Source organism: Equus asinus, chromosome 3, assembly GCF_041296235.1.
Source record: "Equus asinus isolate D_3611 breed Donkey chromosome 3, EquAss-T2T_v2, whole genome shotgun sequence".
Classification (NCBI taxonomy): Eukaryota; Metazoa; Chordata; class Mammalia; order Perissodactyla; family Equidae; genus Equus; species Equus asinus.
The window spans coordinates 94,789,971-94,814,228 of record NC_091792.1 but is presented as its reverse complement, the minus strand read 5'-3'; the positions used below and the strand labels follow the sequence as shown (position 1 = coordinate 94,814,228).

Below are 24,258 nucleotides of genomic sequence, written 5' to 3'. Positions count from 1 at the left end.
ATGAGTTAAGATCTAAGAAGTTGGTCAGTTACCCAAACTTTGTACAAGTCCAAGCTAAAACTCTTCTCATCTTTTTGGTATAAGTGCCCATTGAGAAAATTAAATTACAAAGCAAATAAAACATTTGAGCAATTGCAATATCTTTAAATTACTTTTGAAAATGTGTTCTACTTACACAAAATGATTTGAGATTTACCTCTGAGTCGTAATCTGCAAGGATCCAGGGGAAGACGGGATACTGCATGAGGTCATTATACGACCTGCCAGCCAAAGTGTTCAAGTGCATCAGATACTGGAAGTTGCTGATTTCACCTCTCTTGGGAAAAGTAAGTAAAGAATCATTTTAGGATAATCAATTATTTCTACTGTGTTCATTTTTAAACATTTTATATGCAAAACAAGGCAAAAGTTTCTTTTTTACAGATTTCAGAACAAAAGATGTTTTCCTAAAAATAACAAAAATAAAACATTTTTTTCTATGGTATATATTTTACAGATTATTAAAGTGCTTTTAACTGTATGACTTATATCATCTAACTACAAATTATGAAGGTAGCTTACCTCCCATCTCTGAGTTACAGACTTCTCTCCAACCAAAGTGCTAAGCAACCCAGATCTAAAAACAACAGATATTTAATTAAGTATATAGTAGACAATATGATTTTAGATCTGAGTAACTATAAAGTTGAAAATTTTAAGTCATCTGGTCCAGGAATTTTTCAAACTATGGAGAACCTATTGGTGGGTCATGGAATCAGTTTAGTGGGTTGCAATCAGCATTTTGAAACATGAAACGATATAGAACTGAACTGAAGGAAACAGAGAACACCGGAAGGCATCACATATAGTAAGGGGAAAGAATTTTCAGTGAATTTTGTTTCAGTATTTGTATTCAGTATTTTGTATTCAGTTTGTGTGTCCTGGGATGCCATGTAGTATACGTTTTTCACTGTGGGCTAGGCCAAAAGACTTTGGAAAACACTGATCTAGTCCAATCTTCTACCTTTTACAATAATTCCTATGTAAACGGATTTAAAAATATTAAATTGGAATAACTGAAATAGTATACAATATTTTGTACATAGTAGGCAAACAGCACATTTCCTAAAAGATATGTTGAAAAAGTGAATGAAAATATGACTGTATTATGACAAGAAAGTCATTGCTGTTTAGGTCTTTTAAAATTACGGACGTTTTTTGGATAGCAGACTTTCCTAGAATGCTAAAAACGCTTCTTAAGGTTTAAAAGCTTTATAATGTCGATAATTAATAGTTTGAAGACTGTGAATTGGTCACTGAACCAGTAGCAAAGCACTTAACTGTCTATTTTATTGTCTGAAAGGAAATTAATAGATCTGTAAACCTTAGTTCATAAACATATCCAGCTCGATAGTTCAGAGACTACTGTCCACTTGTGGATAAATTCTTGCCATCAGGCAAAGTGAATGGACAGGATTTCTCCCTGGAGAAAGAGCTATGATCCCTCCTCGACTTTATAAGAAAGGGAACAACTGAAAAGACGATTCAAGTTGGAAATGAATTTCTGCTTCTTGCCTTTGAGTTTTAGAAGTTCTTTAAGAACTGCCAACTCAGCAGAGAAAGAAGCAGGAACAACGATACAGCAAGTTGAAGATCATCTAGGCGGGTAGAAGTACTAGCAATTTGCTTACTAACAGAAGAAAGGCTGGATATGCTCTAAGGGAGCCTCGCGCTTCCTGTAACACCACCACAAAGGAGCAGGAACAGAACACGCTTGTGAGGTTAACAGAAGCATACATTTATCATTTTATTTCCCAAACCTCAGCTAAAGAAAAACAGGGGCAACAACTTAAAGAGAAATACACGAATTTAATATATTTAGACGCACGCACACTGGACAAATTACAGAATCCCTGGTAAAGTTTTAAGTCATTTTCTTGTATTCTGTAATAATTAATTTGTAGCCCAAAAGCACTGCTTCTTTTCCAACGCATGATAAAGGGCTACCAGGTTCTGAGTGACTGTGAATGCAGCTGGGTATGTGGATTCCCGCAATAGCTACAATGACTTCCTAAGATTAAAAGCAGCTGAAAAGAGCACAAAGGAACCATTGACAGGTTTGAACACATGAAAACAGAAGTTTAAACGTCAAAAAACAAAATTAAGAGAACTGGGCAATTTACAACAAACATGACAAGCAAAGGAGTAATATATTATTATAGAAAAATCCCATACAAATTGATAATAAGAACTCAAAGGAGATGTTACTAGACTTATTGTGCTGGTCATTTCACAAATATTGAATCATTATATTGCATACCTGAAATTAATATATTGTTATATGTCAACTGTATCTCAAAAAAACATCAAACTACCACCACCAACAACAAAAAAGAACTCAGGGGAAAAATGGGCAAAAGTTATGAATAATTCACAAATGATTTCAAATGACTAACAAACATATACAGTACGCAAGATTACTACTAATAAAAGAAATGCACATTTAAAAACTGAGAAAGCATTTTATAAAATTGGTAAAAAATAAAAAAGTAAATAAAAAAGTTGGCAAGCATCTATGGAGACAAGCAAATTTATCCACTAATGGTGGGAATCTAAACGTGTATAATTTTTAGGAAAATCAATTTGGTTTTGTGTATCAAGAGCCTTAAAATTCATACCCTTTATTTTACTAAAGGGATGTTATCCTACAAAAATGAAGAATCACACGTGCATTACTATAACGAGGAAACCTGATAAAGAAGAAACATGCAAAAATAAGTGGTCATGCTTTATATATATGATGGATAGGTAGTAAATAAAAATAATGTTTCTGAAGAACTTTTTGAAAGTACAGGAAAATATTTACATATAACACTGAATGGAAGATGTCGAATAAAAATCTGCATTTGTAGTACGAACGCAATTATGTGCATGGGAATAGATGTGTGCTTCAAACACCAGAGGGAACTGATCAAAATGTGAGGGCTGATTTGACATGAGTGATTATGCATACATTTTCTTTTTTCTTCCTACTTTTCATATTTAAAACCACCATTGTAGGGAAACACTCATTAAAAATACCAAATAATACTGCCCAGATAGAAACTTTCCTAATTTCTCTATTAAACTCTAATGTACACGAAGCAAACCTACCCCTGCTCCACACTTGTGTTCGGTCGCTGCCCAGACACAGACTCTGAACTGTCAGTCAGAGACGGCACCACAGCCAAAAACCTGAAAAATTTAAAAATAGCGCAAAATTAGAAATGAAGTCTCAGTCAGGATCGAATGGGAGCCTAGGAAAGATGATTCATTTAAATCGTAATTGTTGCGTTTACCCCTCCATTACCCAGTAAATGGCAGCAAAGGGAATACACTAATTAGAATACTCTGTTACAGAACAGGGCAGAATGAAGACTTCTAAAGCCAAATATAAAGGTCCACAGCAAAATCTATCATTTTGGATTTTTACATATGCTGCCACATTACCAGAAGAAAAATCCCTGCAAGCCTCATTCACAGGAATGGAGTCAACCTAATGAAATCCTGAAGAGTGATGAGCAGCTAACTATTCACGTGACAGCAAGTAATGATGAGAGTTAAACAAATGCTGGGACAGAGACATCACTAAGCAAATAAAGATACATACAAGATAAGAAGCTTTATGTGACACAAAGTTTTTTCAGAGTTGCTCAAAATGTCAACACATTTTTTTTAAAGGAGAAAGAAGTTACGGGAAAATTCTTGGAATGAATGTGCACCTTAACTTGGCATATACAAGGACATTTCTCAGAGAAAGAAAAACTCATCTCCTTTTAGCAACTTCTAGTTATGAAGAGCAAGTAATTTCCTAGCAGTGAAAACAGTATCACCTTTAGAAATTAGTAAGATCGCTAACTAAAATTTCAGTCATTTTACTTAGCACTTCCCATATGTGACAGGAGTTCCGGATTAGCAATCAACACCCAAAAGCCCCCGTGTTTGAAGAACCGCCCGCATTCCCACGTGCTCAGACATAATGTTCCTGTACTGCAATGAAGAGCAATGCTCTGGGTATAGTCATTCCCCGTGGAAGGATTTAAAAGACAAAACTTCTCCTCATAGAGGGATTGCCGGATCTAGCCCACTCTTCACAGAACGAGAGAAGATCTCTCAGGTCTACGATCAGTTCATCAAAGCCTTATTATTCACATATTCAACAGAAATATCTTTAAGCACCATGGATATACACTGCTTTTCTTTTAAAATTTTAAAAATAGCTTCCTCAAAATGAAGTATGGTTAGATTAGATTAACTGCTTTATTTGTCTAGGCTACTTTTTCAAGGATGAAGTTATCCAACTTGTCTTCTTCCAAGCCCAGACAGAGCTCGTGTGAATATAATTTCTAGGGGCACGCAGTCTCTGCATTCAACAGTAAAGCAGTCTTTGTCTTGTCTCTTTTGGGTAAATATGAAAGAGCCTATTTCGGACTACAAGTGTTATTTTTTAAGCTACAATTTCATGATCCTTTTACATTTAGTGACATAGGACTTAGTGATAAAAGTAGCTTTTGATGATATCTACTATAAATTACCAGAAGGTAAAATGGTATTTCACAACAAAATAGTATAATTTTAAAAGCTACTTAGAAGAATCATGTTTCAAGAGGCTGGCAAAAATGACACTGATATTTTCTTCAAAGGAGTTAACTCACTGATCTAAATTCCAGATTTTTAAAAGCTAGCTGAACTGGTCCTGCTCCCTCCCATCTCTTCCCATGACAGCATTATAAAGTGTTCCTAAGAACCAATACCTTTGATAGACTTTATTTCTAATTCCTTTCTGAAAAGCAAGGAGGTAATTCCGTCCATCTCCAGAGAAAACTTCCACAGCAATAGGCTGAAATGATCGGAGAGAAAAACACAAATAAGGTGATATATTAACTTTTCCGCTATGAATTTCCACAATGTTGAAGATGTTAACTTGTTGACAGAAGAACATTTTTAGAGTCAGGAATTCCTAACAGATTAAATTACAAAATAAACAGAGCCAACTTGTTCTGAACTTATTCCTAAAACATTAAATAATAAAATAATTATAAAATAAAGTAATTATAAAATTATAATTTTTTAAAAGTTATAGTGAGGATGTAATTTTTATATTAAAAACAATCATATTGTTGATTTGGATGGCTATAGGGAAAGATGGACAGATAACAAACATATCACTCAAGTTTTAGGTTGTGTTTAAAAAAGAGAGATGCATTAAAGAGAGTTATGCATCCATGTGACATGAATTTGTCTATCATATGACCAAATCTAAGGCATATTCTAAGGAATGGTGTGGATCCTATAGAGGGTTTTCATGGCATGTATCGGTTTTAAAATAACACGTCCCCTGAACAAAGGAACACGATGAAATGTTTAGTGCTGTTCAGTCAACTGACCTGCAGGAGATACCTCCTTTTATGGACCTCCTTGATATCTTCATAGGCAAAGATGCTGCATGTCCTCTTGAGTTGGCTGGGGCCTTGCCTGGCTCCTCTAGGGATAATCGGCTCATGCATACTATAGGCAGCCAAGAGAAATGAGATAAAAACATAGAAAGGGATAAATTCACTGTTCAAAAAAGGGTGTGTGATTTTCAACATATGTATAGGAGCAGGGAACAATATTCAGTTCAAAAAAATATGTTTAAGAGACTAATTTGTCAGCTACTCATCATACAAGGAACCCCCGTTGATGAATACGATTTTAAGGATCCCATTATTGCTATCAGGGCCAACTCATCTATTAGGAACAGCTGGTACAGCGCCTATGCCTATGTACTTTTAGGGGTCCAAGAAAATGTTTTAATTTCTTTTAAAACCAGAAATATTGAACTTTTAGGTAAAAGAAAATGTTTTAATGTACAATATGAATATATTTATCCTTAAACGAACACAGTCACAACACAATTTTTAATGTTTTATATGGAGGAAGGGGCCCACGAAAGTCATAATGTGGCCCTTACTGTTGCTGAAAGTAACTATTTGTTATTATTATATCTCCTAGGAATGAACTGCAGAGACCATGTCTTTATTCAACAGTGTTAGGTGTTCAAAATGTTAAAGGAAGAGAAGGCATGCTGATTTTCTAAGCTAAGGCAAATTTTTATCTTCCTTTTAGCTCTGTCCGTCTTCTGAGTTTTCCATTACCCACTATCACTTCCATCACAGCACCAGCAGAAGAGGGAGACGGATAAAACTCTGTCCGTGCACTCCTGTCTGTGCTGTCACACTGCTTCTAGGGTACTCAGAGGACACGGATGCTCTTTCATTTGTTAGACTATTGTACAGCTACCTGCATTTTCTCTACACCTGTGTTTGCCCTGAAACTTAAAAAAAAAAGAGACTAATTTGTAAATGCAGAATAAGTTTATAAATATATAGATTATACTATGTGGAATTTGCTGTCTAATGCTATTAATGCACAGCAATAAATTCTACTTAGTTTTCACTTTGATAAGGCAAAGTTTTTCTTTATTACCTTGAAAGAACTATTTACCCTTGTGAATATTTAATTACAGATACACAAACTGAGAGATAACATTATGTAAAACACAATTTTTGGATTAAAAAAACTATGTACAAATATTGTTTTCTAAAGATAGCTATACTTTGTGTCTCTTCATTCATTTACTTACTTTGGAGGTAAAGTTTCAATATCTCTTATTTCCCTGGTTGCTGTCATTGTAAATCCATCAATCACATAAAAATGTTCTTTACCAAAAAGCAGCAGCCCCTCACTGGTATCTAGGCCCTGGACTCGAGCACAGCGGTACATGTGTTGGATCTACAGAGAAAACCAGAAACATTCATTGATATAGTTTCAAAAAAAATTTCAGATAATTTCCTTTTTGATATAACTGAAACAAAATGTTTTTAAAGATGGGTTTAATGGGCAAACAGAATTTTACCAAGACATCACATGGTTATGGCATCCTCTGAGCTACGTACATTAAACCTGAGTTTAAAATGTACTAACAAGAATCAGCTAAGAGTGCAGGTTGATTTGCAGTTGACTTCAGTAAAAGGAAACAACCATTTACTCATATCCATCCACCGCCATCCATCTATCTATCCATCCATCCAATCCATTTCTCCCAATATTCAGAGTACCCACTATGTGCCAGGCACATAGGTACCAGGTTCCCCAAGAGATGAACAAGTTGGATAAGGAGGGAGACAGACACAACAAACTTGGCAGGAAAGGGAACTGAGGCATACATGTGAGGAGATTCGGACTGTGCCCTTTGTGAGGCAAGATGATATGGAGTGAAAAAGGTCTGCAGAGTCTGACGATCCTGAGAGAATTCTTAGTTCTGCCACTTACTTGTAGATTTAGCCAAGTTTCTTAATTTCCCTGGGCCTCTGTGTCTTCATTTGTAAATTTCAAGTATACATGAGCTTACTGTGAGAGTTAGTGAGATTATGTACAAAGTCACGTTAGGAATTGGTGGCTGTCTTTTCCACATAGCTCATTTTTCTCTTTTTCCATAATAACTCCTGGAACTGGAACTGGGGAATTTGTCCCTATTCTCTCCTCACCTGGGTCCTGCTGGCCTGGCAGACTGTTGTGCCATTGTAAAAAGCCAAACTTGGCAGAAGTTGTATTTTCCTCATAGGAGGAAGCATTTGCTATATTTCTCAATGTCAGTATTGTTTTCTTTCCAACAGCCAGATCTGTTCTTAGTAAGAATTCCTTCTTGCTTAAACTTAGTTCAACATGAGTCAAGGAAAAGAAATCAGCCACTAAATCAGAGTCAAACAAATGTTGATTTGAACACACTTCCTGCAGTCTTTGAACTTAAAGCAATTAGAGCAAAAACTGTACTCAAGAGATTAAGAGTTTAAAAAAACGACAGCATTATAAAATAGATTTTCTAAAATACACAAATGTTAAGTCAATTTTCATGGCCATATTTGAACTACTTCAATAATAAAAATGTAGAATGTTACAGGAAAAATACTGATGTACTTTTGCAATAACTCTGTTGCAGTGTAATATACATACAGAAAAATGTTTATTTCATAAGTGCATAGCTCGATGAATTTTCAAATGCTAAAAATATTATGCAACTGACATCCAGATCAAGAAAGAGAACATTCTCAAGACCCCAGAAGCCTCTCTTGTGCCTCCTTCAGACCTAATGTACCTTTATAGTTACATGATTTTTTCTTTTTAAATTTTCATTCAAGATTTATTAGGCCATACATTCAAAGAGAAATTTTTCAATCATACTCTAATTTCTGGTTACTACTTCTTAGTGGGTAAGGTTTCAAGGGTTATAATAAGATCTAATATAACAACCTAAAAGAACATTCTTTAAAAAGGTGATACTTATTACACATTGATTCATCATTCCTCTATCCTTTTATTTACTTAACCAATCACTCCTTCATTCAAAGGTTTATTGAGTGTCTATAAGGTGATTGGGGCTGTGTAAGGCAATGGGGTAGGAATAAGAAACAGTGACTGCCTATGGGAGCTCCCTGTCTAGGGGAAGAGATGGACACAGGAGGAAATAATCATGACATGATAAAACACAGCGATATATACAAGGCATTCCAAAAGCACAGAGCCGGCGATGGCAAGACAGGCTAGGAAAGCTTCCTGCATTTGAGTATTAGACATCCAGATAAATGAGGCTGTATGAAATGGGAGTTACTAGGATAGAGGTTATGCAAGTAATGGAGAGAGAGGTATTCTGGCAGAAAACACAATGAGTAAAGCGCAGAGTAAAGAATATCATCATGGATGTAGTGAACTGCAAGACATACAATGCTGCAGGGGACTCAGGCTAAAAGGCAGAGGCAGCAAAGTGAACCTGGAGAATTCAGCAGGATGTAGAGGCTGAGGGAGAAATAGGAAGGGAAGGCAAAGTGGTCTTCTGTGAATGCAGGAAAGTGGGAGTGAACTACCAGGCTGGTGGGGATGGTACAGATTGGCTGAGGCTGCTTGTAGATGGTTACTGGAATTACTCAGGTATGGAAAAAAAATACAAGGCCAGATTACTGAATGGGTTGTGCATATGGGTTTGAAACAGAGAATTATGGCAAGCACTGTAGTCTAACAAAGGGTATGGAGGAAGACAGTGAACTAGATCTCAACTGTTAATATTGTATCTGGTGAGACTTCATGCCGTTTAGTGTGTTGAGATTGGTCAGAAAATCCTGAAGATGAGAGAAGTACAGTACTAAACCCAAAAGACCACTAAACATTGTTATTTCATTAAAGAAGGTAAAATATTTATCTTCTGCCACCAGATAAATACTCTACCAACTAGTCATAAACTGGAAACCAGTTACTTAAACACAATGCTAACTGTTTAAGCAGCACAGTACCTTTTCTCCTTCCTCTAACAGGCGCAGGAGCGTGGCATTGTCTGTTTTCTCCTCCTCTTCTATGGAGCTGCCCTCAGCAATCTGGTCTTGCAGCTGCTCCTGGTTCTCCTCATCTCCTCCATCAGGTGCAGATCGAGACCGTTTTAGAGGAGGCTTGACCAGACCTGTGGGATAGTAACCAAGAGGGCCATGTGACCTTGTGGGGGCTATCTGGGGAGCGTTGAGTCTCACTTCCATTTTGAGATTTCCTCCTATCCATTTCTAATCTGAGATAACTCTGGAAGGTATGGGGAGGCAGCACAGTTCAGTTCAACACAGGCTCTGCAGCTAAACAGTTGTGTGACCTTGGAGAATTATTTGCCCTCTCTGGACCTCAATTTTCTCATCTATAAAACAGGGACAAGAATACTATCTATTTTAGAGGATAGCTGGAGGAGTAAATGAGGTAAAGTGCTTAGCATCATGCTTCATAAATAGTAAATTCTAAATAAGTTTCAGATGACGATGATAGAGATACCATTAGCATAATTAATGGTAAGGATGGTCTTGCTTATGGACAGGTGTCATTAGACGATACCATGAATAAATGATCAGTCAATCACTATCAGAAACAAAAATGAAGACAGCAAGATATAAACATGATTACAAGAGATCCCACTTGGAGGGCCCTTGAGGACTCTTTCAAGACTCATGCCACAAATGGCAGTATGGTCATTCCTACATGAATGAATTTTATCAAATCATCAGATCATAAAGAATAAGAATAGAATTCTTTATAATACAGGGACAGATCATTTAATTTGTAGATTAAAGAAACATTTTATTGCCTACATTTTGATAACTTTATTAATAATCACAGGAGATGACATTAAAATCAATTGATGAGATCTCAAAGCATGAGAAGGACTCAAAATACACTCTAAATCCCATATTTAATTCAATTAATATTCTTTCGTTGTACCAAAAAAGGTCATGTTACACCTACCAATGACAGTTGCTCTAAGAAATTTGGAAAAGCATTAGTCAGCCTGTTAGAACCTTATCCTTTGAACAGGAGTTATGAGAGGCTCTGCTCTGCCTTGGGAAAAGCTTTACTTTCACATGTGGAAGAGTATAACATGCAAGCAAGAGAGATCCAGTCCTGCTGAGAACACTCACAAGACGGAAAAGCTTAGAGCTGCATTATTTTTAATTTGATGAATCAAACCTCCAACTCTATGTCTAGCATAACATCTTGTATATCATAGTAGTGACAAAAGTTTTTGTGGTTTTAGCTCAATTAGAGATGAGGAAAATGAGGCCGAGAAGTTAAGTGCCAATGACTCAAACACAAGTCATCTGACTAACGGTGAATTAGATCTTGGCTTATACCCAGCAAATATAGCTCTGGATCCACCTCAGTAACTTTGCTGATGCCATGTCAAGACAATTAGAAGGTTGAAAATTCTGTTCACTACTAGAAGTTTCAGGGATTCTATGAAAATGTTAGATCAATTACAAAATGTTTAGTAAGTCATAGTCATCATGAGAGAGACTAGGTGTATTATAATAACAGGAAAAACGAATCACAATTTTCAATGGTATTTTTTGTTGACATGGTCATATACTATTAGTGTTTTAATCAATGGGATCTGAAACTGATTTTTAATTTACAGTTCTTAATTTACATTCTAGGGCTTTACTTATAGAATGTGCAAAGACTTGAATTTATGGTGAAGCAGAGGCTTAAAAAAGTTAAAATAATGGGTTGATTTACTTATTTGATATTGATTGAATCCCCATTTTGTAAAAACTATAAAGGGAGAAGAAAATCTCTGCTTCTGAGAAACTTGCAATTTACAAAACCTAAAGCACTGCAAAATCACTGAACTTGCTAAAAGAGATACAAAGTGCTATCGGTGCACAGAAGAGTTGGAAAAGGCTTCAGAGAAGGATGATTTGATATTTGACCCGTGTCCTTAAGACTGGGCAGGGTTTGTTAAGGTCCAGATCGTGAGAAGACGTAGGAAGGCAGCAGAGGGCACACAAATGTAAAAGCACAAAATCACAAAGTCCATGGCCATTTTAGCCTAATTCATCATCTTATGTATGTCTTACTAACTTCATAGTATACATCTGGAATAATTTGTCTTAGCTAGCTCACAGGAAGAAAGAGCATTATTTCTTACCGTTGGCTAACTTGCACTAATGACACATTTAGTAGTTGTCGCGATTTTATAAATATTTATTTAGTTATCAAGGCGTTAACATAAAATATCAGCTGCCACCGAGAATTCTGCCAAATACGGTAAAAAAAAAATTATCAAGCCAATGGGCACATTACATTCATCTGTCGGCAACAAAGAAGAGCCAGACTCTTCAGTTCTGATACAAAAGTCAATCTTTAAGAAGGGTGAGATGGTAAAATATATATGGATACTTGGCTGGCCCTATGGTTTACAGTTGCTCATATTTTCATATAAATTCAAATATAAGGAATGCTCCAAAATGATTTTTAATTAAAATCAATGAGGAAGGCTGACCTTTGACTTTAGCGATAGTGTCTTCACCATGCTCTGGTTCTTGCTGAGTAGCTTCGCCTTCTGAACTCTCTACAATGGCATCTTGGACAATGGCTGGATTGCCAGAGGCTAGTCGCATGTAGTATTCTTTACTGTCATAACTTACGGCTCTTCTGTATCGAGCAGGTTTCTAAGAAATAACAAAAGAAAAGGACTCAGATAACTGTCTTTAAGAATTAAAAATATAAGCTTTCCGAGGGAAGGTAAGGTGTCAAGACTATGTGTTACCATTTTTTAGGGATTTTTAATAGACTGTGTTTATACCCAGTGAATCCACAGACTTCCGGGTTAAGTTTCTCTATTTTTAAATTCCATTAATTTTTAAAAGATATATAAAACAATATTAGCATTTTTATTCTTCCCAAAATAGAAACAAATCATCTCTAGTCAAATGATGTCTTCACGTTAGTAGGTAAAGGCCTTACTGCTGTATCAGAAAACCTCCCCATACAGTAGAATGAAGAGAACATCCAGGGCTGGAGGGCATCAAGTTGCAAGGAGATGTCCTGGAACTATGAGGAACCTGGAACTTGGAGGAACCTGGAACTTTGCTTCCACCTCAAGTAAAGTAGATAGGTCAGGCCTAAAGGGCCACCCATTTAGTTGGAACCAATCTGTGTGATTGTTTGCTTCAGATACTTGGAGGCAGAGACTCAGAAGTGCCCTGTTCTTTCCCATATTCCCAAGTTACACTGGAATGCTGGAATGGCCCAAACCTTCCAAGAATCCTGACCCACATGGAATCAATCAGCTTCAGGCGAGATGGCATTCTCTGGTTGGCCTGCCACTATGAGCTGGTATCTCCAACCTGCTAAAACATTCTCGTTGTTTGTTGTATACAAGAATGTGATTCATAAACTAACTAGTTTGCTAACTAAATGAGCATATCAAGAGCATATATCAGTCCATTTTGAAGAATAAATTAATTACCTAGGAACATTAAAAAGATTTAATTCTTTTGGCACATGATACCAGAGCATTTCTTTTTCAGAATAATTTGTATTTATCCTAAAAACAGGTTCTCCAAGTGACCTAAACTTTCGTTTCTTAAAACCATAAGACAATGAAAATTAAGGTCTAAAGTTTCCCACAAAAATGTAAAACCAGAAGGAAAAGCTTATACGTATAAAGGTTCCTCCATTTGAATTAGACCCAGACTTTGAATCAACAATTAAGAAAAAGATGGAATTTGAAATATACTTTAAAACCTTCCCTTTCTAAACATTATTTTATTTTCCTTTCCTGTGAATGATCTTATCTAATTAAAAATATTCTATCAGCCTACTCTTCAAATTCAAGTAGTCAATATATATTGTCTACCACAATACTTATTTCAAGCAACACTTTTAAAAAAATATATGATTGCCAACTAAAGTGGAAAACAAGTGTCCAATTTGTTGGAACATTTAGACTAAAATATTGAACCAATTTTGAGACAAAAAGATACTTAACTAAAGCCAAATTGTCCTTCTTATACTTTCAGGTTAACGTCAGGGAATAAAGAGAGCTGCAAGCTAACTAAGGAATGATATGCAACAAATGGAAACAAATATATTGCATAACATAGCAAAGTACTAAAATGATGTAAAATCATCACAATTACAGAAGGATCAATCTGATGAGCAAACTAATAAGAACACTGCAATATTTTTGAAATGAAAGAAAGGTAGTCAACTTTATACTATAACAATTCTTCTATGTGAGGTCTAACTATTATCTTCAGCTCAAAACTGTTCATTTGTAAAAAGATGAAAGCATAGTTAGTGATGGGCAAGACAATGAATTAATAGATATGGGACAACATCTACCTAGCTACCGACTTCATATACAGATTTAAACTTGGAATTATAAATATTTTCCCCTAAATATTTTGAGGTACATTTCTGTGTTCTAAAGCACCACATTATTTATTCAATTATGTACTAAATCTTTCTAGAAAAAGAAAACAATTATAAGTTTTCAAACTAATTAAGACAAACCAAATTGTATTTTAAAAAGTGATCATACACTCAATTTCCCTTAGTTCCTTCTGATTGAAAAAATAATTTTAAAAGAGGATACCCTGGCATTTTCAAAATCCCCACTGTTTAGTATCTAGAAGAATGAAATGAGTGAAAAAAAAAAAGGTTGAAGGCGTCAGGCTGCCCATTACTAACATGCGTCAGAACTTGTTAGTAGATGGCGAAGCGATCTACGTTTCACGGTGAGAGCAGTGAGTGCCCAGCCTGTTAGTGAGCAGCACACAGACCCCAGAAAGCTAATTAGAACAAAGCCAATAAAGACCAGAACATCTCTCAGCATGAATGAAGCCAACTTTTCAACTCTAAGGAACTTACAGGGAGAATAAATTGAAAGTCAATCTTTTAAGTTAGTCTAGTCTACCATGCATTAAAAAAAAACAAACTGCAAGTACTTTGCATTCTTTTACGGTAATTTGTGTTTTACCTTTTGAGGAATGATATCATCGGGTGTCTCAGGCTGTTTACTTGGGATCTCAGACTGAAAACAGGGTATTAAGTATAGACACATCAGAAAAAAAAACATAAAGAACAACACAAAAACAAAATTTTCTAGATGATTGTATGAAATAAGAAAGATGGACTCACTCAAAGAAAATTAATATGACATCCTAAGCTGCTTGAAATAACTACTTAGCATTGTGTGATTATTTCTCAGTTATCGAAAGTAGTTTTAAAGTAAAACAAATACACTAAAATTCCCAAGGCAACTGAACAGGACGAACTTAAAAACCACACAGACAAAACTTCAGCATAGGCTGCCGCTGTGATGGGTGATTTATAGGCAACTCTTTCTATGGTTTTAAAACGGAAAAACTGGATAACAGAAGCTAATCTAGCTATTATCTTCCACCTACTTTTCACTGTGCTTATCCTCAGACCTGTTTTGTAACAGGAGCCCCTGATTTACAGTATTATCTATAATACCCCATAGCACAGAAATCACTAAGTGCTTGTTAGTGAAGAAAACATCCTCCCATAAAAGCACAAGGACCCACCTCCTTCACTGCCTTCACAGCCACAACCCGAGAAAGGCTGAGAGCAGAAGGCAGACCAGAGCATCAGCCTCCAAACCAAAAGTTTTTGTAAAGAATAGCTTTTAAAGAATTAGGTGGTTGCTTTATATTTTATTCTCAGAATAAAATCTCAATGAACAAGGCAAGTTCTGATAAGCTGCAGAGTGTGTCTCATACGTGTAAACACACAGATAGCTACAGACAGACAATACCGCACCCAAGAACTACTTCTAGTTTTTCTTCTTTTGCACAGTTTGTGTCTAGAGATGACTGCCAGTACCCTTCTCTACAGTAAACACGAGCAGGCAAAATGTTTTCACAAACATTTGCTTCCCTTGGCAGAACAGACACTGGACTATTGGGCACACTTGCAAATACTTCACATGGCTTTAGAAAACCCTGTCTCTTTCTAAGCAAACTTCGAAAAGTATACCTTGTATTGAAGAATAATCTTTAAAATATACTCCCATACTCTCCGTCTTGGTAAGGGTTTGAGTTACGTGAGTGTGTACTATCCATCTGTTAAAATGCACTGAATGTATGCTTAAGATTTATGTATTTCAATGTATGTAAAATTTATGTTAATAAAAAATTATAAACAAATATTGAACTCTATTGATTGATATGCATGTGGAAGTGTTTAGGGGTGGAGGGTACTGATTCTGCAACTCACACAAAAACAAGATAGATGGCAGGATAGACATGTGAAACACCAACAGCAAAATGGACCAATTACTATGGTCAAACCCAACTTGGATGTCCACCATACATATAACCCCAAGCAGAATGCGGGCAGGGACTCACATGCGCACTCTTGCATTTTCCCCACAGCAGATGGTACAGTGCTGGTTTAATACATATTGCCTACTGATCCACTGACTGAGGTTCTCATTTTTACTCAAAGGCACAGCATGCAATAGCAAAGATACATATTATACCAATAATTTTAATATTATCATAGCTCTTTTATTAAAAAATTTTATAACAATTGCTATTATATTATGTCGACATAGAAATCTAAATTTTTCAAATTCAGAATTTCTAGAAATAATTTTATAGGCCTTTTATTTCTAATTTTTTTTTATAATGCTGGCAATGGAATTTCCTGAATGAGTTGCTTAGTTTCTATGAGTCCTGTGACATCTCTATATGATATAAAAACATTACCCCCCAAGGAAAATCACTGTCCAGAAGGGATAAAGTATCTTCATGTGACAATACAAAATTTTCCACATATACCTAATTTTTCTCAGGATATTATTATTACTGTTGTTTTTATTGAAATAATTTTAGTTGATAAACTTTCAAAGTTTTTAAGTCTATGGCAAATAAAACACTCAAATATGCCCTGTATTCTATAAACAAACATCTAAGTTAAAAATCAAGAAATAAAGTTAAAAACTTATAATAATAGATATGCTATTTTTTATACAGTATGGAATATTATCAAGGTTTAAAAAATAAAACTTTAATGACTAAAGAAATAATCACTTGATTCACTTCTAACATCAAAGATTTAAAACAAGAAAACTTTTTAATCACCATTGTATTCTTTCAGCTTAAGCAACAGGACTGAAAACTTGAATGTTACTTAGAAATAATAATTATTCTTAATAAATAAGGCAAAAGATCAAATCATTTGCCTTTGCTCCAGGTAAACCCTGTTTTTACCTATGAGGAGTCTTCAAAAGCAATTTTTAGGTTGGCGTATACCTGTTATATGGCAAAAAGTACTGACTATATATATACTTTTTTTTTTTTGAGGAAGATTAGCCCTGAACTAACATCTACCACCAATCCTCCTCTTTTTTCTGAGGAAGACTGGCCCTGAGCTAACATCCATGCCCATCTTCCTCTATTTTTATGTGTGACGCCTGCCACAGCATGGCGTGCCAAGCGGTGCTAGGTCCACACCCGGGATCCAAACTGGCAAACCGTGGGCCACCGAAGCTGAACGTGTGAACGTAACCACTGTGTCACGAGGCTGGCCCCAGTATTGACTATATTTGATGAACATGGATGTGGGGGGCAACACACTTACGGGAGGCAAAAAGCAGGAAATGATTGCTCTCTAACTCTTGGAGGCAGGAGTTAATGCAGTTCAAGGCAGAGGTGGATTTTCTACAAAGTCAATGAAGCTCAAACTCCAACAGTGCTCACTCCCCATGGGCTCCTTTGAAAACCCTGGAAGAGGGGCCCTAGTAATTTTATATTCATAATTTTGTACTCTTTTTCTCAGAGAACCCTCCTCCAAGTTGTATAAACTTCAGGTCCCACAAAATTTGGCTCTAGCCCTTTTTAGTGGAAAAATTTCAGAATTAGAAAAACTCTGTAGAATGATGAACAGGAAGCAATGGATAAAATCTATTAGGAAGAGAGAGCGCTGGTGATCCATTCACTCAAGATTTATTAAGTTCTAGGTACTCTGTTAGCATGAAAGAGAAAAAACCTAATACATGGCTTCTGGCTGGAAGAAATTCATTGTCTATAGAAAAGGTCACAAAACTGCCACCCACTGGAATCTTTTCTTTTTCAAAAGTGATTCAACTTCTGAGGAACTGTCAACCTACGCTTTTTCACTCCGCTACTCAGTAGCTGTGACCTAGAAGGGGTTCCTTAACTTTTCCAGGTTTCTATAAAACTGGGATAATAATATTAACTAAACTTCAGAGCGCTGCTATGAGCCGTGAATGAAACCACATGTAGACTGCTCTGCAGAGCGTCCCCCTCACTGTGCTTTTAAGTATTCATTCTTCTTTTCTGATTTCATGACAGAAGTCAGTGGGATAGCAGATGCTTTTACTTTTTGGAATTTTCTTTGCTATTAATATTGCCAGATTGCATATCCCAATAAATAAAAGAGGACATTTAATAGCGTTTCAAATTTACAAAATATTTTGAACTAGGAAAACTAAAATAATTATTCATTCAGAAAATTTCACCATAGCAGATTAACCTTGACTAGTGTATGAACTAAGCAGCATGGATTTTGAATTCTGTAATCATCTCTCCTTTCCACCTGCTTTTTCTTTTGTTGGAAACATAAATCCAACGTTTCTTGACTGCACTGTATTTTCCGATATGTAACACATCTGTTTTATTCCTGAAACTGTCTGTTCAGATTTCACAGGCTGGCGCCCTCCTTTGCTTAGGTAAAATGCTAATGATACTAAGGTTCTGAGTGTGAACTCTGAATAGCTTATTTTGCATTTATCTGATATAGATGTTTAAATATACTTTTGTAAAACAAATGACACTGTTACAAAGAAGGAAAGGAGTAGATAAGATAAAAATATTACGGTTAAATAACTCAAAAAATATATGCCTCAGTTAAATAAAAACTCAAAAGTATATACTTCAGATAAATAAAAACTGAGTTGGTCACATATTTAGGAGAATATATTCATCTTCTATTTCAGTATTCGTGAATGGATTCAATTTAAGTGTGCTGACTCCATAAGAAATATTTTATCAAATTGCTACAGGCTTAAATTCTCATTGTCGGGGGGGAAGATTGAGAATTAGAGATTGTACTGCTGGCTTGCTCTGACAAAAGTAGGTGCTAAGAAAAGACTGCAAAAATACGGGGTGGATTAATTTTTTTGTGTAATGCATGAGAATCAGAAATTATAGGTCTTTAAGTTACAGCTGTACCAAGTATGGCATTCTTGACAGAACTGAACAGCTTTGAGAAAAGCAGACTTTAGGGAGCTATCCTGAAAAATTCTTCATATTTTAGCAGGTCTAGGACCTACATTCTAAATAGCATCAGGACAGAGGCGGAATCAACGAGCACGAAATAAATGGAGTCAGGGTTTTGGCAGAGAAAAAAAGCAGCACTGGAACAGTTCAAGCTACCCCACGTCACAGGATACAAACTACTTACAAGGAGACTCACGTTCCAAGTCTCTTCTATAAATCTTAGTTTCTTCACTTGTTGAGAGAATCAAATATAAAGTCAAGAATGTGAAGGTACTTAAGCCACGAAGAGTTTTGAAAGGAAGTTTTCAGTAAAACATAATAAAACTTCTACACTGGGCAAATGGTTGGACTTTATGACCTCTCATATTCTAAAATCCTATTAACCAAATATGCAAGAAGAGCAAACCCAAACCGTTCTTTAGTGGATGAGTCTTTGTAGCGATCTGAGTTTTTGGAGTTACATTAGGTTTTACTATATCTTATTTACTTATTTATTTTTTGTGAGGAAGATTGGCCCTGAGCTAATATCTGTTGCCAATCTTCCTCTTTTTGCTTGAGGAAGACTGACGCTGAGCTAACACCTGTGCCAATCTTCCTCTATTTCGTATGTGGGACACTGCCACAGTTTGGCTTGATGAGCGGTGTGTAGGTCCATGCCCAGGATCTGAACCTGTCAAAGCTGGGCTGCCAAAGTGGAGTGCACAGACTTAACCACTATGCCACCAGGCAAGCCTCTAAAATCTTTTAGAGGTAGCTAATGCTAGGGTGAGACAAAATATGGAATACATTCCTTTGAGAGATGGTAACCTTTCTGTCCAAGGTTAATTAAGCACAGCAGTCAGATTCCTTGGGAGGGAGAGAATCTTAAAATATGTTTTTCTAGACTATATTTTCAAAAAGTTATAACATGAATTTTTTTGAAAATTTAAATGACATTAAAGGAAGGCATGAAAATTCCATGTATCAAAAAGAAGAATAGATTTTTTTAAAAAAATCACAAAACACTGGTCTAAAAGTCAGGGATTCCCTAGGGCTACCCTACCCAGCACAGTGGCATCTATCCACACATGGATACTGAGCCTGTGCAACGTGGCCAATCCAAACTGAGAAGTGCTGTAAGTGTAAAACACACATTGCATCTCAAAGACAAGGTACAAAAAATGGTAAAATACCTCATAAAATAATGTTTCTCTAATTGATTATACATTAAAACGTTAGTAGTAGGATGCTGGACATGATTGTCTGTGAGATCCCTTTTCAGTTTCCCAAACTGTGACTCTACGACAAGAGTGAATTTCTAAGGAGAAAAGCACTCTTTGTTTTGCAGGTAAAGGATTATTGTTGGACACCAAAGAGTTGAATTACCACTTAGAAACGTTATAAGGATTTTCAGAATTAAAGTCAGTGGATGTTGTTACACTCCTGTATTTTCTCTTCTTTAATGTGCAGTGACTTTACCGGGAAAGAATGTACTTTTCCCAACTTAAAAACATAACTCCTGGAGCATTATCAGCTTAGACAAAATTTCTCCAGTGATGTACAAAAAGCTGAATGGAGGCTTTGGGAAGGGTAACTTGTCTGAGTGCAAAGGGCAAATGTTTGTTTTAAACCTGTGGAGTCAGTGATAAGGCTTCTTCACATAAATGCAAAAATCTACATATTCAGGCTATTTTTCTTTAGCTGTTCTCTATATTTCTCCAAAGAATACTGCTTAGTGCTAATATTTATTTTATTTACTTAACACTCACTCATATAGTGCTCATTTTGTGCCAGACACTATTCAAGTACTTTATTAATTTTAACTTACTTAATCCTCCCAACAGCTTTTGAGGTGGAATGGCTTTTTTCTCCATTTTAGGCATAAGAAAACAAAACCCAAAGAGCTAAATGAACTGTACTGGGTCACCGGGCTAGTCCAGTGGCAGAGCCAGGTTTTACGTCGGGCAGCCTGGCTCCAGAATCTGCGCGATCTAAACCATTTCACCATGAAGTCTCCTGTTGTACTGCTGCATCTTTTCATTCCACCACCACCATCCTGACATTATCAACTTAATATAGTTTATTGAATTTCCTAAATTAGATATGTTAGGTAATTGACCTATGAAGGAAAAATGCTTACAAAGAAGAAGAAAAACGTGAAAGAGCCATTACAGACATTTAATTCTGCATACTCACCGCCACATTTGTCTCTTGTTCTGTTTCTGGCACGTAAGGATAATGGTTATAAAACATGTCATTTCGCACCATTTTTTTCCTCATTCTGCAGGGTCCTTCTGTCATCTCCAGCATCCACTTGTCTAGATGGGAACCAATGGGGGGACCCCATAACCCTCGCTCCCGCAACAGTTCGTACTCGATTTGGCACCACTCTTCCGTCACATACTTCAGGGCATTTTGCTGACGCTAAGGGGAGGGAGTCCAGGTTGGTTTTCAAGCAAAAGCAGGAGAAATAATTAAAAGTCTACAAATAACTTAAAACCAAGTTATCCATATCATTTCAGTCAATACTATAAAAGTAAAATTACACTCATTTATGCTTAAAAAGTAAGCTACCAATTTTGAGAGAAGCTCAGTTTTTTTATGGTGGCCCAACGCAATTATTTTCGCATCAAGTAAATGACAGGTATGTACAGGACAGAGTGTGCAGTAAGGCTGAACAGAGTTGAAAGAACTATGTTACTTGAGCACAGGAAAGGTGGTAATATTACTTATGAAAATACATTGAAATGGTTGTCCAGTGTGAGTTAATAAATAAACATGGCAATTTAAGGATGAATCTCCCACTCCTGTATTGTAGAACAGCTACTAGAACATGGATAGGAAAAAATCTAGGAAAACAGATCAAGAAATATTGCCAACACACTGGATTACTGGTAGTCTTGATAAGATTTCCAAAGATTTTAGGTAAAGAAAATAAATAGGCAGCTCTGACAGGGAACTTGACATTCACATACATATAAAAGAAAAACCATTTTCTATTGGCCACTGGGACAGATCCAAACCATTTTGACTTAAATGGAAATTTATGACTTGGTATAACTTCTTGCTATCTGTCCAATGCAAAGATGTATAACATTTCAACATAGATCACTATAACTGACTTACCTAATGATTCATGGAATATAAGTATGCAATTTAAGTCTAAGAATAAAGATCTCTTTATACAACTAACAGAAAATATTATTGAATAAATAATCACGAAATTATACGATATCATAGGAGTACTTATGTGTTCCCGGGAGGCAGGGGAACCCCCTGTAACAACCAAGTAAATAGTGTTATGTCCATAAAATATTAGCAGTTTATCTTTTAGAAATCTTCAATAGACCTATTGTTTTGGAATTTAGGATAACTTGAGTATTATGAATTTACCAAGAAGCTTTCATTGAATTTATTTTTACTGACATAATCATCAAGCAACTATAATAAAAAAATAACTTTATCTTTTACTCTTTTAGAATTTTAAGAGACTCCTCAGAGACTTTGATGCATATTTTCACAATCTCCTTGTTAAGTCTGAAAGAGAGGGATCTTTCTCACATTTTAATTTTTATTAGGAACAAAGACATGCAATATGTCAGAACCAAATGTTAGCAGGATTCAGCTGTGCATATTTCTAGTTTGCTGCGTTTTAAATGCAGTGTGCCTATAGAAAATTCAAATTTTTCCATCTTAAAACCAAGGGCCAAAGTAGCCGTCAGCAGGGATAATTAAAAATCGTCATCTGAGGATGAATGCGGTTCAGTAACTTACCCTTAAAATGGGCAGGAAGACATCAGGAGAAACAGTGTCTTTTCCCATTTGAGGAAGGCAAACCACTACTACGGTTAGGAATTCTTACCTCCTGATACTCCTTATACTGTGTGTCCACTAAGTCGCGAACAACAGCGATATGCGTAAACATCCACTGAGAAATCTCCTAACAATGGATGGAAAAGAGTCTTAATATTTCATGGACTTCCTGGAATCAATGAGTTAAATAGTCTTGAATTTAATGCTGAACAATTAGTTAAATTTCTTTTAAAGTACCACTACAAAACAAAAACTCTAAAAGATTAATTATGCGATGAATCTAACAGAGGTTTGTGTGATGAACACACACACACACCCATGCCCCTATAAGGGACAGCGTGCTGCCTCAACCTCTGGGAGTGCTGTCAGTGCTGTCAGCACCTTCAGGGTTCACCTCAGCTGCAGAGAGCTGCCCAGGCACCCCACATCCAACTCCTGGTTGATTTGGGGGTAAGCAAGCCCAGCCTTTTCAGCTCAGTACAGGCCAACCCAGCTGAGGCTGTTGCTGGAGCCTGACATTTCCCTGTGATCAATCCTGCTTCCTTCTTTTCCCTTCCACAGGTGTCGACCACAAGGGCACCCCAATAAACCTCCTGCACACTAAACTCCACCTCAGTGTGCTTCCTAGGGCACTCAACCTGACACGTGGAGTCACTGATACACACTGTTTCTCTCAGACCTGCTTCACAGTTGCCACTAAGATTCTGGGATGGCAAAGGAAGTGTGATGAGGAGAGAATGTGGATGAATTAAAAAAAAAACAATCAGGTATATACAACAAGATTACAAAAAATAAAAAGCCATTTTGTTTTACTATTGCTTTAAAATTTATATAATTATCAATAAGAAAATTGAAAGTACGAAAAAATTGGGAAAAAATTATCCACAGTCTGATCATACATCAATATCCAAATCTCATATCATATCCAGTTATGAAAATGGATATAAATACACATTCATAATGCAATTTTATCATAATAAAATGGAAGAAGTTCTCATAATCTGGGTTATTTCTCTTTCTCTTCTAAAGCAAAAATGCAGAAAAGTTCCATTTCAAATCATATGCTTGTGCATATGTTAAGAGTATTATACAAAACACGACAACTAAACCTTGAAATATAAATTTCTAATCATATCTTCAGTGAAACTAAACAACGTACCTGGGTGGAAAGACTGTGTTTATTCAGACCACTCTCCTTCCGATTCCTTCTCGACCCTGTTAACTTGGACAGACCAAAGCCGCTGCTGACACGAGACAGCTTGGATTGGGTGGTGGGCACTAAGGCTTCTCCTCGACTTATGCATTTCTTTTCATGGGCTGTGAAATTAAAATTACATTACTTTACAATTTCTCCATGTATCTGTCAGTCTCACTTTTAGTACTTTCGCATTACGGTTACAAACCACAATTCTGTAGTAATCAAAAGCAGCTTACGTTACAGATGCTCTCTTAGAATTACACACTGACTTGCTGGTGAGCTGGTATAAGGATAGCTGCCTGACAATTACTGTACTAGCTGAACTTACATTTGACTGAAACTTCACAGCTCTGCAATAATACGTAAATTTATTTCAACTGTAGTCAGATTCTATGTAAATAATAATTCATAATTCTCTATCTAAAATCTTTGATGCTGGGTATAACTTGGGATTTAGAATGTTTTGGATTTTAAAAAGGTGATATGGTTCATATACTGTATATTATATAACAACATCCAAGTGTCTAGGGTAATAAACTGTAATTTAACACATTAAAATTTTGCAGGAAAACGTATGAATATTCACACCAAGTGGAATAAATAAAGATAGGTTAGGTTTTGTTACCA

The 24,258-nt window shown here is 36.0% G+C and overlaps 1 protein-coding gene across 13 annotated transcripts in view; it reads right to left on the bottom strand.

Annotated features, from left to right (window-relative positions):
• Positions 1-24,258, bottom strand: part of WDFY3 (WD repeat and FYVE domain containing 3) — a 251,234-nt gene that overhangs the window by 36,267 nt on the left and 190,709 nt on the right. For 11 of the 13 annotated variants that reach the window (XM_044766258.2, XM_044766252.2, XM_070505447.1 and 8 more), the window contains 12 exons: positions 23,593-23,750; positions 22,483-22,560; positions 20,817-21,044; positions 14,351-14,404; positions 11,867-12,035; positions 9,345-9,508; positions 6,644-6,792; positions 5,406-5,526; positions 4,773-4,858; positions 3,133-3,213; positions 562-616; positions 197-316 (listed from right to left, as the gene is read on the bottom strand). In XM_044766258.2, coding sequence (XP_044622193.1) covers positions 197-316; positions 562-616; positions 3,133-3,213; positions 4,773-4,858; positions 5,406-5,526; positions 6,644-6,792; positions 9,345-9,508; positions 11,867-12,035; positions 14,351-14,404; positions 20,817-21,044; positions 22,483-22,560; positions 23,593-23,750 — 1,463 coding nt within the window. The remainder of the gene's footprint in view (positions 1-196; positions 317-561; positions 617-3,132; positions 3,214-4,772; positions 4,859-5,405; positions 5,527-6,643; positions 6,793-9,344; positions 9,509-11,866; positions 12,036-14,350; positions 14,405-20,816; positions 21,045-22,482; positions 22,561-23,592; positions 23,751-24,258) is intronic. The other 2 variants (XM_070505450.1, XM_070505453.1) reach the window with 1 other exon arrangement.